This window comes from Trichomonas vaginalis, chromosome III, assembly GCF_026262505.1.
Source record: "Trichomonas vaginalis G3 chromosome III, whole genome shotgun sequence".
Lineage (NCBI taxonomy): Eukaryota > Parabasalia > Trichomonadida > Trichomonadidae > Trichomonas > Trichomonas vaginalis.
In genome coordinates this window covers 2,017,038-2,035,975 of record NC_067205.1, presented here as the reverse complement: position 1 = coordinate 2,035,975, position 18,938 = coordinate 2,017,038, and the positions used below count along the sequence as shown (strand labels likewise).

Here is an 18,938-nt window from a genome sequence, read left to right as displayed (position 1 = left end):
ATCGTATATGTTTTGTCATGACTTCTTCGTAAATGCTTCATCGTAAATGCTTTGTCATGATTTCATCGTAAATGATTTGTCAAACTTCATCGTAAATGCTTCATCGTAAATGATTTGTCAAGGTTTCATCGTAAATGTTTTGTCAAACTGCATCGTATATGTTTTGTCATGACTTTGTCAAGAATTCATCGTATATGTTTTGTCATGACTTCTTCGTAAATGCTTCATCGTAAATGCTTTGTCATGATTTCATCGTAAATGCTTTGTCAAGGTTTCATCGTATATGCTTTGTCAAACTGCATCGTAAATGCTTTGTCATGATTTCATCGTAAATGATTTGTCAAGGTTTCATCGTAAATGCTTTGTCATGATTTCATCGTAAATGCTTTGTCAAGGTTTCATCGTATATGTTTTGTCATGATTTCATCGTAAATGATTTGTCATGATTTCATCGTAAATGCTTTGTCATGACTTCTTCGTATATGTTTGTCATGATTTCTTCGTAAATGATTTGTCATGATTTCTTCGTAAACACTTTGTCATGATTTCTTCGTAAACACTTTGTCAAGGTTTCATCGTATATGTTTTGTCATGACTTCATCGTAAACACTTTGTCAAAACTTCATCGTAAATGCTTTGTCATGATTTCTTCGTAAATGCTTTGTCAAGGTTTCATCGTATATGCTTTGTCAAAACTTCATCGTAAATGCTTTGTCAAAACTTCATCGTAAATGCTTTGTCAAGGTTTCATCGTAAATGCTTTGTCAAAACTTCATTGTAAATGCTTTGTCAAGGTTTCATCGTATATGCTTTGTCAAAACTTCATCGTAAATGTTTTCAGTGTCACCACGTCACCATGTCACCAGGTTAATTAACTTCTCCTAAAATTACTGACAACATGACATTTTGACAACAATCCAGGAGGAAGGCATTTATGAATTATTTTTGAAGAACTGAAGGTGTCACCACGTCACTATGTGACGCTCAGTTATGTTTTCATTAATGGTTTCAGGTTATTCAATAATTAATTATTTTTGAAGAACTGAAGGTGTCACTATGTCACTATGTGTCACTCGGTTATTTAACTTCTCTGAAAAAAATGAGACAACATGACATTTTGACAACAATCCAGGAGGAAGGCATTTATGAATTATTTTTGAATAACTGATAGCGTCACCACGTCACCATGTGTCACTCGGTTATTTAACTTCTTTTAAAATTACTGACAACATGACATTTTGACAACAGGTACGAAAGGAGGAAGGTATTTATGAATTATTTTTGAAGAACTGAAGGTGCTACCATGTTACCATGTGCTACCATGTCAATTAACTTCTTTTAAAAATGATGACAACATGACATTTTGACAACAGTTCAGGAGGAAGGCAAAAATAAATTCCAATCATACTTTATAAAGCTTCATTTACAAGTATTTCATCGTATATGCTTTGTCATGACTTCATCGTAAATGCTTTGTCATGACTTCATCGTATATGCTTTGTCAAGGGTTCATTGTATATGTTTGTCAAGGGTTCATCGTATATGATTTGTCAAGGTTTCATCGTATATGTTTGTCATGACTTCTTCGTATATGTTTTGTCAAGACTTTGTCAAGACTTCATCGTAAATGTTTTGTCATGACTTCATCGTAAATGCTTTGTCAAGAATTCATCGTATATGTTTTGTCAAACTGCATCGAAACTAAACGTAAATGATTTGTCAAACTTCATCGTAAATGCTTCATCGTAAATGCTTTGTCAAGGTTTCATCGTAAATGTTTTGTCAAACTGCATCGTATATGTTTTGTCATGACTTTGTCAAGAATTCATCGTATATGTTTTGTCATGACTTCTTCGTAAATGCTTCATCGTAAATGCTTTGTCATGATTTCATCGTAAATGCTTTGTCAAGGTTTCATCGTATATGCTTTGTCAAACTGCATCGTAAATGCTTTGTCATGATTTCATCGTAAATGCTTTGTCAAGGTTTCATCGTAAATGCTTTGTCATGATTTCATCGTAAATGCTTTGTCAAGGTTTCATCGTATATGTTTTGTCAAGGTTTCATCGTATATGTTTGTCATGACTTCTTCGTATATGTTTTGTCAAGACTTTGTCAAGACTTCATCGTAAATGTTTTGTCATGACTTCATCGTAAATGCTTTGTCAAGAATTCATCGTATATGTTTTGTCAAACTGCATCGAAACTAAACGTAAATGATTTGTCAAACTTCATCGTAAATGCTTCATCGTAAATGCTTTGTCAAGGTTTCATCGTAAATGTTTTGTCAAACTGCATCGTATATGTTTTGTCATGACTTTGTCAAGAATTCATCGTATATGTTTTGTCATGACTTCTTCGTAAATGCTTCATCGTAAATGCTTTGTCATGATTTCATCGTAAATGCTTTGTCATGATTTCATCGTAAATGCTTTGTCAAGGTTTCATCGTAAATGCTTTGTCATGATTTCATCGTAAATGCTTTGTCAAGGTTTCATCGTATATGTTTTGTCATGATTTCATCGTAAATGATTTGTCATGATTTCATCGTAAATGCTTTGTCATGATTTCATCGTAAATGCTTTGTCAAGGTTTCATCGTATATGTTTTGTCATGATTTCATCGTAAATGATTTGTCATGATTTCATCGTAAATGCTTTGTCATGACTTCTTCGTATATGTTTGTCATGATTTCTTCGTAAATGATTTGTCATGATTTCTTCGTAAACACTTTGTCATGATTTCTTCGTAAACACTTTGTCAAGGTTTCATCGTATATGTTTTGTCATGACTTCATCGTAAACACTTTGTCAAAACTTCATCGTAAATGCTTTGTCATGATTTCTTCGTATATGTTTTGTCATGACTTCATCGTAAACACTTTGTCAAAACTTCATCGTAAATGCTTTGTCATGATTTCTTCGTAAATGCTTTGTCAAGGTTTCATCGTATATGCTTTGTCAAAACTTCATTGTAAATGCTTTGTCAAGGTTTCATCGTATATGCTTTGTCAAAACTTCATCGTAAATGTTTTCAGTGTCACCACGTCACCATGTCACCAGGTTAATTAACTTCTCCTAAAATTACTGACAACATGACATTTTGACAACAATCCAGGAGGAAGGCATTTATGAATTATTTTTGAAGAACTGAAGGTGTCACCACGTCACTATGTGACGCTCAGTTATGTTTTCATTAATGGTTTCAGGTTATTCAATAATTAATTATTTTTGAAGAACTGAAGGTGTCACTATGTCACTATGTGTCACTCGGTTATTTAACTTCTCTGAAAAAAATGAGACAACATGACATTTTGACAACAATCCAGGAGGAAGGCATTTATGAATTATTTTTGAATAACTGATAGCGTCACCACGTCACCATGTGTCACTCGGTTATTTAACTTCTTTTAAAATTACTGACAACATGACATTTTGACAACAGGTACGAAAGGAGGAAGGTATTTATGAATTATTTTTGAAGAACTGAAGGTGCTACCATGTTACCATGTGCTACCATGTCAATTAACTTCTTTTAAAAATGATGACAACATGACATTTTGACAACAGTTCAGGAGGAAGGCAAAAATAAATTCCAATCATACTTTATAAAGCTTCATTTACAAGTATTTCATCGTATATGCTTTGTCATGACTTCATCGTAAATGCTTTGTCAAGGTTTCATCGTATATGTTTGTCAAGGTTTCATCGTATATGATTTGTCAAGGGTTCATCGTATATGTTTGTCATGACTTCTTCGTATATGTTTTGTCAAGACTTTGTCAAGACTTCATCGTAAATGTTTTGTCATGACTTCATCGTAAATGTTTTGTCAAGACTTTGTCAAACTTCTTCGTAAATGCTTCATCGTAAATGCTTTGTCAAGGGTTCATCGTATATGTTTGTCATGACTTCTTCGTATATGTTTTGTCAAGACTTTGTCAAGACTTCATCGTAAATGTTTTGTCATGACTTCATCGTAAATGCTTTGTCAAGAATTCATCGTATATGTTTTGTCAAACTGCATCGAAACTAAACGTAAATGATTTGTCAAACTTCTTCGTAAATGCTTCATCGTAAATGCTTTGTCAAGGGTTCATCGTATATGTTTTGTCAAGATTTCATCGTAAATGTTTTGTCAAGACTTTGTCAAGACTTCTTCGTATATGTTTTGTCAAGACTTTGTCAAGACTTCATCGTATATGTTTGTCATGATTTCTTCGTAAATGATTTGTCATGATTTCATCGTAAATGCTTTGTCATGATTTCTTCGTAAATACTTTGTCAAGGTTTCTTCGTAATGAGTGTAAATGACCCAAAAATAATGTTTAGGTGAAGAGGTGAGATCTCACCTGTTTTCTCACCTAATTTTTCACCCTCATGAATTTGTCAAGGTTTCATCGTATATGTTTTGTCAAGACTTTGTCATGACTTCTTCGTAAATGCTTTGTCAAGATTTCATCGTAAATGTTTTGTCAAGATTTCATCGTAAATGCTTTGTCATGACTTCTTCGTAAATGTTTTGTCAAGGGTTCATCGTATATGCTTTGTCAAACATAAACGTAAATGATTTGTCAAGATTTCATCGTAAATGCTTCATCGTAAATGTTTTGTCAAGATTTCTTCGTATATGATTTGTCAAGATTTCATCGTAAATGTTTTGTCAAGACTTTGTCAAGATTTCATCGTAAATGCTTTGTCATGACTTCTTCGTAAATGCTTTGTCATGACTTCTTCGTAAATGTTTTGTCAAGACTTCATCGTAAATGCTTTGTCATGACTTCTTCGTAAATGTTTTGTCAAGACTTCATCGTAAACTAAACGTAAATGTTTTGTCAAACTGCATCGTATATGTTTTGTCATGATTTCATCGTAAATGTTTTGTCAAGACTTCATCGTAAATGCTTCATCGAACTTAAACGTATATGTTTTGTCGAAACTTCATCGTAAATGTTTTGTCATGACTTCATCGTAAACTAAACGTAAATGTTTTGTCAAACTGCATCGTATATGTTTTGTCATGATTTCATCGTAAATGATTTGTCATGATTTCATCGTAAATGCTTTGTCAAAACTTCATCGTAAATGCTTTGTCAAGGTTTCATCGTAAATGATTTGTCAAAACTTCATCGTAAATGCTTTGTCATGACTTCATCGTATATGTTTTGTCAAGACTTCATCGTAAATGCTTCATCGAATTTAAACGTAAACACTTTGTCAAGACTTCTTCGTATATGTTTTGTCATGACTTCATCGTATATGTTTTGTCAAGACTTTGTCATAACTTCATCGTAAATGCTTCATCGAATTTAAACGTAAACACTTTGTCAAGACTTCTTCGTATATGTTTTGTCATGACTTCTTCGTATATGTTTTGTCATGACTTCATCGTATATGTTTTGTCATGACTTCATCGTATATGTTTTGTCATGACTTCTTCGTATATGTTTTGTCATGACTTCATCGTATATGTTTTGTCATAACTTCATCGTAAATGCTTTGTCAAGGTTTCATCGTAAATGATTTGTCAAAACTTCATCGTAAATGCTTTGTCAAAACTTCATCGTAAATGCTTTGTCAAAACTTCATCGTATATGTTTTGTCAAGACTTTGTCAAGACTTCATCGTAAATGCTTCATCGAATTTAAACGTAAACACTTTGTCAAGACTTCTTCGTATATGTTTTGTCATGACTTCATCGTATATGTTTTGTCAAGACTTTGTCAAGACTTCATCGTAAATGCTTCATCGAATTTAAACGTAAACACTTTGTCAAGACTTCTTCGTATATGTTTTGTCATGACTTCATCGTATATGTTTTGTCATGACTTCATCGTAAATGATTTGTCATGACTTCATCGTATATGTTTTGTCATAACTTCATCGTAAATGCTTTGTCAAGGTTTCATCGTAAATGATTTGTCAAAACTTCATCGTAAATGCTTTGTCAAAACTTCATCGTATATGTTTTGTCAAGATTTTGTCAAGACTTCATCGTAAATGCTTCATCGAATTTAAACGTAAACACTTTGTCAAGACTTCTTCGTATATGTTTTGTCATGACTTCATCGTATATGTTTTGTCAAGACTTTGTCAAGACTTCATCGTAAATGCTTCATCGAATTTAAACGTAAACACTTTGTCAAGACTTCTTCGTATATGTTTTGTCATGACTTCATCGTATATGCTTTGTCAAGGGTTCATTGTATATGTTTGTCAAGGGTTCATTGTATATGTTTGTCAAGGGTTCATCGTATATGATTTGTCAAGGTTTCATCGTATATGATTTGTCAAGGTTTCATCGTAAATGATTTGTCAAAACTTCATCGTAAATGATTTGTCAAAACTTCATCGTAAATGCTTTGTCAAAACTTCATCGTATATGTTTTGTCATAACTTCATCGTAAATGCTTTGTTATGACTTCTTCGTATATGTTTTGTCATGACTTCATCGTATATGTTTTGTCAAAACTTCATCGTATATGCTTTGTCAAACATAAACGTAAACACTTTGTCAAAACTTCATCGAAACTAAACATAAATGCTTTGTCATGATTTCATCGTAAATGCTTTGTCATGACTTCTTCGTAATGAGTGTAAATGACCAAAAATAATGTTTAGGTGAAGAGGTGAGATCTCACCCGTTTTTTCACCTGTTTTTTCACCCTCATGTTTTATCATGACTTCTTCGTAAATGATTTGTCATGACTTCATCGTATATGTTTTGTCAAGACTTCATCGTAAATGCTTCATCGAATTTCATCGTAAATGCTTTGTCATGACTTCTTCGTAATGAGTGTAAATGACCAAAAATAATGTTTAGGTGAAGAGGTGAGATCTCACCCGTTTTTTCACCTGTTTTTTCACCCTCATGTTTTATCATGACTTCTTCGTAAATGATTTGTCATGACTTCATCGTATATGTTTTGTCAAGACTTCATCGTAAATGCTTCATCGAATTTCATCGTAAATGCTTTGTCATGACTTCTTCGTAATGAGTGTAAATGACCAAAAATAATGTTTAGGGTAGATGGTTAGATATAACCAATAACTACCCTCATTTCATTCTATACACAATTTACATCATAGACGATTTAATAGATAAAAATTTACTGTTTCATCTGATATAAACATTATTTGGTGAAAGTATCCTAAAAATATTTACGAAAACATTAACGATAAAATATATTTCTGCAGTTCATCCGCTACATTAATAACTAATTAATTACAGACATAAAATATATTTTATCTATTAAATCGTCTATGATGTAAATTGTGTATAGAATGAAATGAGGGTAGTTATTGGGTTATATCTAACCATCTACCCTAAACATTATTTTTGGTCATTTACACTCATTACGAAGAAGTCATGACAAAGCATTTACGATGAAATTCGATGAAGCATTTACGATGAAGTCTTGACAAAACATATACGATGAAGTCATGACAAATCATTTACGAAGAAGTCATGATAAAACATGAGGGTGAAAAAACAGGTGAAAAAACGGGTGAGATCTCACCTCTTCACCTAAACATTATTTTTGGTCATTTACACTCATTACGAAGAAGTCATGACAAAGCATTTACGATGAAATCATGACAAAGCATTTATGTTTAGTTTCGATGAAGTTTTGACAAAGCATTTACGATGAAGTTTTGACAAATCATTTACGATGAAACCTTGACAAAGCATTTACGATGAAGTTTTGACAAAGCATTTACGATGAAATCATGACAAATCATTTACGATGAAATCATGACAAAACATATACGATGCAGTTTGACAAAACATTTACGTTTAGTTTACGATGAAGTCATGACAAAACATTTACGATGAAGTTTCGACAAAACATATACGTTTAAGTTCGATGAAGCATTTACGATGAAGTCTTGACAAAACATTTACGATGAAATCATGACAAAACATATACGATGCAGTTTGACAAAACATTTACGTTTAGTTTACGATGAAGTCTTGACAAAGTCTTGACAAAACATATACGATGAAGTTTCGACAAAACATATACGTTTAAGTTCGATGAAGCATTTACGATGAAGTTTTGACAAATCATTTACGATGAAACCTTGACAAAGCATTTACGATGAAGTTTTGACAAAGCATTTACGATGAAATCATGACAAATCATTTACGATGAAATCATGACAAAACATATACGATGCAGTTTGACAAAACATTTACGTTTAGTTTACGATGAAGTCATGACAAAACATTTACGATGAAGTTTCGACAAAACATATACGTTTAAGTTCGATGAAGCATTTACGATGAAGTCTTGACAAAACATTTACGATGAAATCATGACAAAACATATACGATGCAGTTTGACAAAACATTTACGTTTAGTTTACGATGAAGTCTTGACAAAACATTTACGAAGAAGTCATGACAAAGCATTTACGATGAAGTCTTGACAAAACATTTACGAAGAAGTCATGACAAAGCATTTACGAAGAAGTCATGACAAAGCATTTACGATGAAATCTTGACAAAGTCTTGACAAAACATTTACGATGAAATCTTGACAAATCATATACGAAGAAATCTTGACAAAACATTTACGATGAAGCATTTACGATGAAATCTTGACAAATCATTTACGTTTATGTTTGACAAAGCATATACGATGAACCCTTGACAAAATTTACGAAGAAGTCATGACAAAGCATTTACGATGAAATCTTGACAAAAATTTACGATGAAATCTTGACAAAGCATTTACGAAGAAGTCATGACAAAGTCTTGACAAAACATATACGATGAAACCTTGACAAATTCATGAGGGTGAAAAATTAGGTGAGAAAACAGGTGAGATCTCACCTCTTCACCTAAACATTATTTTTGGGTCATTTACACTCATTACGAAGAAACCTTGACAAAGTATTTACGAAGAAATCATGACAAAGCATTTACGATGAAATCATGACAAATCATTTACGAAGAAATCATGACAAACATATACGATGAAGTCTTGACAAAGTCTTGACAAAACATATACGAAGAAGTCTTGACAAAGTCTTGACAAAACATTTACGATGAAATCTTGACAAAACATATACGATGAAGTCTTGACAAAACATTTACGTTTAGTTTACGATGAAGTCTTGACAAAACATTTACGAAGAAGTCATGACAAAGCATTTACGATGAAATCTTGACAAAACATTTACGATGAAATCTTGACAAAGCATTTACGAAGAAGTCATGACAAAGTCTTGACAAAACATATACGATGAAACCTTGACAAATTCATGAGGGTGAAAAATTAGGTGAGAAAACAGGTGAGATCTCACCTCTTCACCTAAACATTATTTTTGGGTCATTTACACTCATTACGAAGAAACCTTGACAAAGTATTTACGAAGAAATCATGACAAAGCATTTACGATGAAATCATGACAAATCATTTACGAAGAAATCATGACAAACATATACGATGAAGTCTTGACAAAGTCTTGACAAAACATATACGAAAAAGTCTTGACAAAGTCTTGACAAAACATTTACGAAGAAATCATGACAAACATATACGATGAAGTCTTGACAAAGTCTTGACAAAACATATACGAAGAAGTCTTGACAAAGTCTTGACAAAACATTTACGATGAAATCTTGACAAAACATATACGATGAACCCTTGACAAAGCATTTACGATGAAGCATTTACGAAGAAGTTTGACAAATCATTTACGTTTAGTTTCGATGCAGTTTGACAAAACATATACGATGAATTCTTGACAAAGCATTTACGATGAAGTCATGACAAAACATTTACGATGAAGTCTTGACAAAGTCTTGACAAAACATATACGAAGAAGTCATGACAAACATATACGATGAACCCTTGACAAAGCATTTACGATGAAGCATTTACGAAGAAGTTTGACAAAGTCTTGACAAAACATTTACGATGAAGTCTTGACAAAGTCTTGACAAAACATATACGAAGAAGTCATGACAAACATATACGATGAAACCTTGACAAATCATATACGATGAAACCTTGACAAATCATATACGATGAACCCTTGACAAACATATACAATGAACCCTTGACAAACATATACAATGAACCCTTGACAAAGCATATACGATGAAGTCATGACAAAGCATTTACGATGAAGTCATGACAAAGCATATACGATGAAATACTTGTAAATGAAGCTTTATAAAGTATGATTGGAATTTATTTTTGCCTTCCTCCTGAACTGTTGTCAAAATGTCATGTTGTCATCATTTTTAAAAGAAGTTAATTGACATGGTAGCACATGGTAACATGGTAGCACCTTCAGTTCTTCAAAAATAATTCATAAATACCTTCCTCCTTTCGTACCTGTTGTCAAAATGTCATGTTGTCAGTAATTTTAAAAGAAGTTAATTAACCTGGTGACACATGGTGACGTGGTGACGCTATCAGTTATTCAAAAATAATTCATAAATGCCTTCCTCCTGGATTGTTGTCAAAATGTCATGTTGTCTCATTTTTTTCAGAGAAGTTAAATAACCGAGTGACACATAGTGACATAGTGACACCTTCAGTTCTTCAAAAATAATTAATTATTGAATAACCTGAAACCATTAATGAAAACATAACTGAGCGTCACATAGTGACGTGATGACACCTTCAGTTCTTCAAAAATAATTCATAAATGCCTTCCTCCTGGATTGTTGTCAAAATGTCATGTTGTCAGTAATTTTAGGAGAAGTTAATTAACCTGGTGACATGGTGACGTGGTGACACTGAAAACATTTACGATGAAGTTTTGACAAAGCATATACGATGAAACCTTGACAAAGCATTTACAATGAAGTTTTGACAAAGCATTTACGATGAAACCTTGACAAAGCATTTACGATGAAGTTTTGACAAAGCATTTACGATGAAGTTTTGACAAAGCATATACGATGAAACCTTGACAAAGCATTTACGAAGAAATCATGACAAAGCATTTACGATGAAGTTTTGACAAAGTGTTTACGATGAAGTCATGACAAAACATATACGATGAAACCTTGACAAAGTGTTTACGAAGAAATCATGACAAATCATTTACGAAGAAATCATGACAAATCATTTACGAAGAAATCATGACAAAGCATTTACGAAGAAATCATGACAAATCATTTACGAAGAAATCATGACAAATCATTTACGAAGAAGTCATGACAAAGCATTTACGAAGAAATCATGACAAAGTGTTTACGAAGAAGTCATGACAAAGCATTTACGATGAAGTTTTGACAAAGCATTTACGATGAAGTTTTGACAAAGCATTTACGATGAAACCTTGACAAAGCATTTACGATGAAATCATGACAAAGCATTTACGATGCAGTTTGACAAAGCATATACGATGAAACCTTGACAAAGCATTTACGATGAAATCATGACAAAGCATTTACGATGAAGCATTTACGAAGAAGTCATGACAAAACATATACGATGAATTCTTGACAAAGTCATGACAAAACATATACGATGCAGTTTGACAAAACATTTACGATGAAACCTTGACAAATCATTTACGATGAAGCATTTACGATGAAGTTTGACAAATCATTTACGATGAAATCATGACAAAACATATACGATGCAGTTTGACAAAACATTTACGATGCAGTTTGACAAAACATTTACGATGAAGTCATGACAAATCATTTACGATGAAATCTTGACAAATCATTTACGATGAAATCATGACAAAACATATACGAAGAAATCATGACAAAACATTTACGTTTAGTTTCGACAAAACATATACGATGAAGTTTATACAGTAATGTTAGTCATGAATGTTTGTCCTACGTGTTGGCGTTAGTGTTGAAAAATAATGTTTGTCCTACATGAAGCCGTACAAGCGTTTGAATTTGTTTATGAATAAAATTACACTCTTGTTTTCTGTATCTATCATACAAACATAAGCAGCACCTGTTTTTGTAAAGTTTATATGAAGTTTTCGATAGTTAAGACCTGTATAATAATAGAATGCGTCTTCATTCTCAACATAGTAGGAGAACTCAAACGAATGCTTACCATAATCTGTTATTTCAACAGCTTCGTCAGATATTTCATCAACGAACTCATAAACTATATCGCCATACTTGCTTTTATTTCTATTGTTTTCAGATCTAGAACACCAACGAAGGTTTGAGATTCTGTTGTCCGTTCTATCATGATTTATATGGTCTATTTCTTTCAAATTGTTTGGATTTTCAATCCACTGTTCTGCAATAATTCTATGCTTTAAATGTATTTTCTTGTTTAAACTAAGCACAATATAACCATAATTATTTAAGTATTCACTCAAGTTAGTATGGGTTAGTTGGGTACTGTGGCACTGCGCACCTACTTACCCATGATATGTGAATTTGACACTTTACAAAACTGTTAACGTATATTTTACAACACAAACGACAACACTAACTTAACCTTAAATGTTTACAAAACCACCAACCATTTCACCTCACTAACGAACTCACTAATGAAAAAATAAACGTTCTCATAAATTTTCTTCTATATCTTCATCGTCAATGTTAACTCTATTGTAGTCATACTTGAAGTCATAAAGTTTCTCAAGTTTTGAAATGCATAGTCTTGTTAACTTACCTTCATCATCATAAGTTTTTATAAAACTACCATGACAATCTTTATAAACAGTCAGTGTATAGTCAACTGGTCTAGGATGAAGTGTAAAGAACATGTTATGCTCAGGAAGGAAGAATAAATGTTTAAATGTATGTTTGTTATATGTTTTGATTTGTATGAGTTGCTTTTGTTCTGTCATTACATCCAAATAAAATAAAAATAATTTTAAAAAATAAAATAAAAAATAAATGATCTCACCACCCTCACACGTATGAAAACATAGCGCAAAAATAATGTTTATGTTAGAATGTTAGATCTAACACGTTTTCTAACCTCATTTCTAACCCTGTTGAATTCATTGTTTTATAACTCTCTTCCTTGGTTTCTTTTTAGTTGCTTTCTTCACGTCTGTCTCCAACTTGACTGTCTTTCTTCTTCGTCCGTAATGATACCAGTTACTTCCACCAGTCAATGGGTCAAATGGTCGTTCATAAGGGTTTCCATACATTCCATAAGGTCCGTATGGATAAACCACTGGTGGAGAAGAAACATTTTCTTTAGTTCCATCGACTCTATTTAAATGCATTGTTTCACCTTTCATCTGGTCATTAAAGTCTTTTGCGTGTTTTGCAAACTCATCGTCCTTTCCTAAAGCATTTTCTGACTCAGTCGCAACCAAATTGGATGCTTTATTTATGAGCCCTATTTTATTTAATCTTAACTTCTTTGCAACCCAGCCTCCAATCTTCCCTTTATTTGCATCTAATGTCTTCGAAACCCTTCCTCCACTCATTTTATTTACTGCGTCATAAGCTCCAAGTGCTTTTGCTCCAAATGCTAATGCTTTTGTTCCCATTGCGCCTAAAGCTGCCCAAGCTACCATTTACACCATATTAAAATCATCTCTCTTCAATATTATCTCATAAAAGTTCTCGTTACTGGAGAAAGTCAATGAAACATAAGCGTTCTCACGGGCTTCGCCCTCACCGCTTTGCGGTCTATCTAACTTCTTTCTTATATCATCTATACGCTTCAAAATGTCTGAACAATTGCTAACATCTTCTACAACAGTTATTTCATCATGAATGACCTTCAAGAACAAGCTCATTTAATATGCTATTAAAATCATCTCAATAATGAGTCCATCCTTTCCGTCTTTGGGTAGCACAACATCTTTCATTGAAGAAGGTTCAACAAGTCTTATATTAAACTTACTGACAAAGTTTGTTATACTATAATGCTTCGGCGGCGAATACATATAGTTTGAAAGACATAATATAGATTCTTCAGCAAATTCACTTATACTGGATTTTATAACAATGTTCTCACGAGACCAAACGCCACCAATTGACAATCTTGTAAGCAATCCTGCTGAACCTTCAACTGTAAACGTCGATGGTAACATTCCACGAAGGTCATCTATTGACATCTTTGAGTCACTGAATTTAAATATTTTCTTAAAGCAATCGTCATTATCTAACCATGCAATAGCTTTGAAGTTTTCATTCGAATATACATCTGCTTCATTAAATGTAAAACCTGACTTCTTTGCAGAGACGATTTTAAAATCTATTGCATTTGTTTCAAAATTATATGCTATGGTAACTTCTGAAGGTAATGGGTGTCCTTCTGCTATAAGTTGTTCTTTCAATACCGTTTGAAGCTTTGTGTTAAAAACTTTCATGTCATCTCCTGTATCTAAGTTCACATACACAGCAACAGGGAAACTATCTTGCTTCTTTGTTTCATCATTATATCTCAAAACATTAAAGTTCTTCAATAATATTGTCCTTCCTGCTGGAATACTTCTAACTTGTCTTATTTCAATAGCTTTCTCACCTCCTACATACTCTACCCAGTGTCTTGGATATTCATAAGTATACTGACTTTCTTGAATTTTGTGTAGGTTTCATCATAACGTGTTCATAGTATATCTTTATACTCTTGTCAGTTAGACTCGGTGCTATGTTCTGAATATTTCTGACTTGCATTTTTAATGGAGATAAAATGAAGCATTTAATACATGACGTAGATGAAGACATGAATGAAACTACAGACAAACTTAACTCTTCTCTCATTCTTCCTTTCAGCAAAGATTATGAGTTCTGTTCAAATGGTGTGTATTTCTATTGTGGAAAGATGGGGTCAGGAAAGACATTCAACCTCATTCGTCATATACTCATAACAGAACGTTTAGGAAACGACTCTTACTATGACCAAATCATTATATCAGCAACTTCAGACTCTATGGATTCAACAGCGAAAACATTTATGTCAAAAGTTCAAGCCTCTGTCGTTAAAGTTCCAGACAGTGAACTCATTGAATTTCTTCAACGTTACATTCGACGTAAGAGAAAATATTATGCCATCGTTGAATTTATACAGTCAGGAATGCAAAAGACTTCTGAGGAGATGGAAAGAATTATTGACAAACACCACTTACGTCAATACTCAGGAGTTTACGATATGAAACGACTTACAAACTACATTCTGTCAAAACTTTCAAAATACCCCTTCAAAAAATATCCTTCAAATACTTTGTTAGTTTGCGACGACTTCGCCGGAAAAGGTTTAGTTTCAAAGCCTGACTCACCATTAGCTAACATCATAACTAAAAGTCAGACATTACCACTTAACTGTAGCAATACTTATGCAAACATGGAGGTTTTTAGCTTTAAACATAAAACGTCTCATAACTGACTTCGTTATCTTTCAAGGTTTCTCACGTTATGATATTGAACTCGTTTGGAAACAGTCAGGTATAACATTACCTTTTGAAGAAATTTGGGAAGCATATAAGTCTCTCATCTCTCCTCGTTCATACCTTGAGATTCATATCATGACTAATACCATTAAAGTCAAAATATTCCATGGGAACGACCAACATTGTTTTAAAGTTTAACCTTCAATTGACTGATGGTAAACAAATTCCATGCATCTCTGTCGCCATTTCTGTTAATATTTTTGCTGTCATTCATATCATCCACTTCCCCATCCGTTAGCTTTTGAGGATATGCGTTAGAATAGCTGTTCTTAAATGAAGGCTTTTCACCTTTGAGAGCATAAAACTCTATAACTTTCTGCATACTTTATGTTTGAACCCCCTGAGCCATCATTGACATAAATTTTTATAGGCTTCCACCCTTTGTTCATGTTCCTGCTTCTTCCCTTAGCTCTTTTGTTCAGTAGTTCTACATCTTTATACACAGCTCCTGTCTCAGTGAATTCAACAATATTTTCATTCGTTAGCTTTACATTCAAACCCTTGTCGAGTATATTGTTCATTTCATACATATAAAAGGTTTTTATTCTATATGAAATGAGAAGCAAATCCATCTTAGCTGGTGCCGTTAATGTTCCAATTGAACCAACATCAAATGTTGACTCACGAACGACAAACAATATTGTCATAAAGAACTATAGTTCAGAGTGTTTGAAAGAACCAGAACCAGAGCTGAAATCCGTGAATTTAAACACAGCTTCAAACGCTAACGCTACATCAGATGTTAAGTTAGAGTATCCACCACTGGACCAAATTCTTTCAAGAGAAGCCAACGACAATCCTTACACAAATGTTCAAACAAATCCTTCAGATAACGTAGACCATTACCTTCTTCAGTTTATACCAAACTATCTTACTCAAAGACGATAAGAGCTTTTGACAAATCTTTAAGCAAGAACCAAATAATTCTAACAAAGGAGGACCTTGAAAATGTTATATCACGAATAACAGGGAAACAATGTGTCATTGACTATCTCGACCCTGAAATCGAATGCTGTGGTCAAACTCCACTATTCATGAAAATAGGTAACATCGCATCATTGAAACACCAGGAACTACAGGAGTTGAGTTTAAGTATAATATTCGAATGAAATACAAAACTTTCAACAGAATATAAACTTTGCTTGAAATATGTTTTAGTAAATTAAAGCAATTTGTAATATCTATCCAAAACTTCTTCAACAGTATCGAACTCATCTTCATAATGCAAACCTAATCTTATTGACTTGGTGCAGTTTTCACTAACACAATATAGCGCTTTGCGCTCGGCGCCTTTGACGCCTTTTTCTGTTCTCCTTGACTGACATAACTAATTATCATTTGTTTCATCAAACAGCAACAACCAAAGTTCATGACCTAATACATAACATTCATACTTTAATTTTTAGCTCTGAGTTCTCTTGTAAGCTGTTGCATTAATATTTTCTAAAAAGTCAACTTCAACAGTCATTCGCACTGGTGCCTTCAGTTCTACAGGCTCGCCTTGAAAGTCAACAAGTCTGAATTGCATGTCTTTCAAATTATGAGGACTAATGCGAACCCATTTACCTAATGAGTTACTATGACAGGAACGTTTGGAATGAACATTGAATTGACTGCATAACAGAAGGATTTATATTCTACTGAACCTTTACTATTAACTCCTGAAATACCTGTGACATTAGCTATTTTTGACTCAATGTACAAACAATTACCATAACATACGTATGGAACAGATTTCATCTCAATCGTTTTGTCAACACTTTTCAAAGGAAATGTCATATGGTATGCTCCCAAAAGAAGTTGTACTCTATGACTCATTCTTGGTATCTTAAACTCCTTCGCATAACTGAACTTCAAAACTCCTGCAATAAGTTTAACATTCATTAAGTTTTCTTCGTTATCCTTGTTTATTGTAGTATTTATGAGAGCATTTAACACTCCAGCTAATGTTTCCATCTTATATTCTACATTATTGTGAAATCTTATTTCGTGCTTCTTTCCATCTATTTCAAGCTCCATGAAATCTGTTTCATCTGTTATAACGAATGAAGCGATAGTATTGAAGTCAACAACTCTGAAAGCAAGCGCTTCATTCTGAAGACCTAAGTTTGTTTGTAGCTTTACTGTCCCGTATTCGTTTGGGTCTGTACTTTGCAAATAGAACAACATTTTATTCTCATTAAAATATGAGTATTGCTGCATATGCGTATGAAGCTGACAGAGCTAAACGTTTATATTTTGGTCAATACTCTCTCACACTTACTGACAAATATATTGTTATCAGTGATGGAAATACCGAGAAATACATAACATGGAAGGACTATGAAAAGTTTGACCCTATTTTAACTCCATGTACTATGCCATTCATTGTAAATGGTGAAGTTGTCATGAAGAACGACACAACTGTTTATAAGTCTGTATATGAAGCATTAGAATATATGTTGAATTATAATCCCGAAAGATTTGACCCAAGCACTACACCATGTGCAATGCCTTTTATTAAGGACGGTGAAATCGTAAGAGTTCCGGATTCAACGGTTTATACTGCTGTTCAAAACAGTTTACAAAACATTTTAGCGAATATCTTTAATTCAGAAACTACAGAAATAAAATTACCGTATATAACAGATGCTAAAGAAATTAAATCAAAAACAACAACATTATTTACGTCACTTAATGATTTAATGACTTATATCATTAATATTCCTGCACCAACTACAGCATTTGATCCAAACTCGACGGTTTGCAGTGTACCTTTCATAAAGGACAGTTCATTAATTGTTTTAAGGGATTCAACAGTTAATGAATCATTAAAGGCGTCATTAATGAAAATCATTGATTTTAATTCATTCACGAATACATATAATTCATTCATTAATGTTTCATATGCTTCTAAAAGGTGAGCCAAAAACTATCGATAAAGCGGTGTATGAAATAAAAGCATCAACGACGAAATTGAATTCGTTAACTTTTGACGGTGATAGTTTTCGTTAATGACATAACATCGGGGAAAACAATTTTAACGAAAGAATATTTAAAATCTCATGTTAGTGAGTTCGTTGAAATTGAAAAAGAAGGCGGAATTAAGTTCGATCCACTGAGTTTCATTTTCAGCTTAGCGAATGCGGGTGTTAGTTTCGCTGAATGGACAACTATACAGAGTGAAATAAATGCAATATGGACGTTTTTGGGGTCAAAAGCGGGAATGGTGAGCTTGTAAATGCTGCAAGAACATTAGGTGAAACAGGAAATTTTGTAGATGGTTTTAAAAGACTTGTTTCAAATGTTTTAACAAACACAAAGAAATTATTTAGATATACCGTACATAACGGACGGATTTTCGAACAGGTAGCAACCAAACCCTCCGGTTATGGCTGCGTTGATGATGGTTAGAGATATAAAACCACGTAACGACGGAACGAAGAAGAGAAGAAACCAGAGGATACTGGTCGGGTTATTCGAGACATTAAAAACGTGTATCCTGAAGTTATTGATTTTTTAGAGGGTTAATGATTCAATTTCAAAACATTCTATAACCCTCGATGAAGAGAATAAATTAACAGATTATAT

At 33.1% G+C, this 18,938-nt stretch overlaps 2 protein-coding genes and 3 pseudogenes across 5 annotated transcripts, besides 1 other annotated feature; 3 read left to right on the top strand and 2 right to left on the bottom strand.

Annotated features, from left to right (window-relative positions):
- Positions 1-12,324: 12,324 nt before the first annotated feature.
- Positions 12,325-18,938: part of a mobile genetic element that runs on past the window's edge.
- TVAGG3_0624270 (protein of unknown function, DUF4107 family) lies at positions 12,960-13,487 on the bottom strand (the record flags this gene model as incomplete). The annotated part of the gene is made up of 1 exon (XM_001296063.1): positions 12,960-13,487. The coding sequence occupies one exon, from the start codon at positions 13,485-13,487 to the stop codon at positions 12,960-12,962; it is 528 nt and encodes a 175-aa protein (XP_001296064.1).
- TVAGG3_0624260 (uncharacterized protein) lies at positions 14,287-14,481 on the top strand (the record flags this gene model as incomplete). The annotated part of the gene is made up of 1 exon (XM_051240475.1): positions 14,287-14,481. One exon carries the CDS (start codon positions 14,287-14,289, stop codon positions 14,479-14,481), a length of 195 nt encoding a protein of 64 aa, XP_051087062.1.
- TVAGG3_0624250 lies at positions 14,601-15,499 on the top strand (annotated as a pseudogene). The gene has a single exon. A coding segment is annotated over exon 1 (899 nt).
- Positions 16,825-17,537, bottom strand: TVAGG3_0624240 (annotated as a pseudogene). Its single transcript has one exon. A coding segment is annotated over exon 1 (713 nt).
- Positions 17,555-18,660, top strand: TVAGG3_0624230 (annotated as a pseudogene). Its single transcript has one exon. A coding segment is annotated over exon 1 (1,106 nt).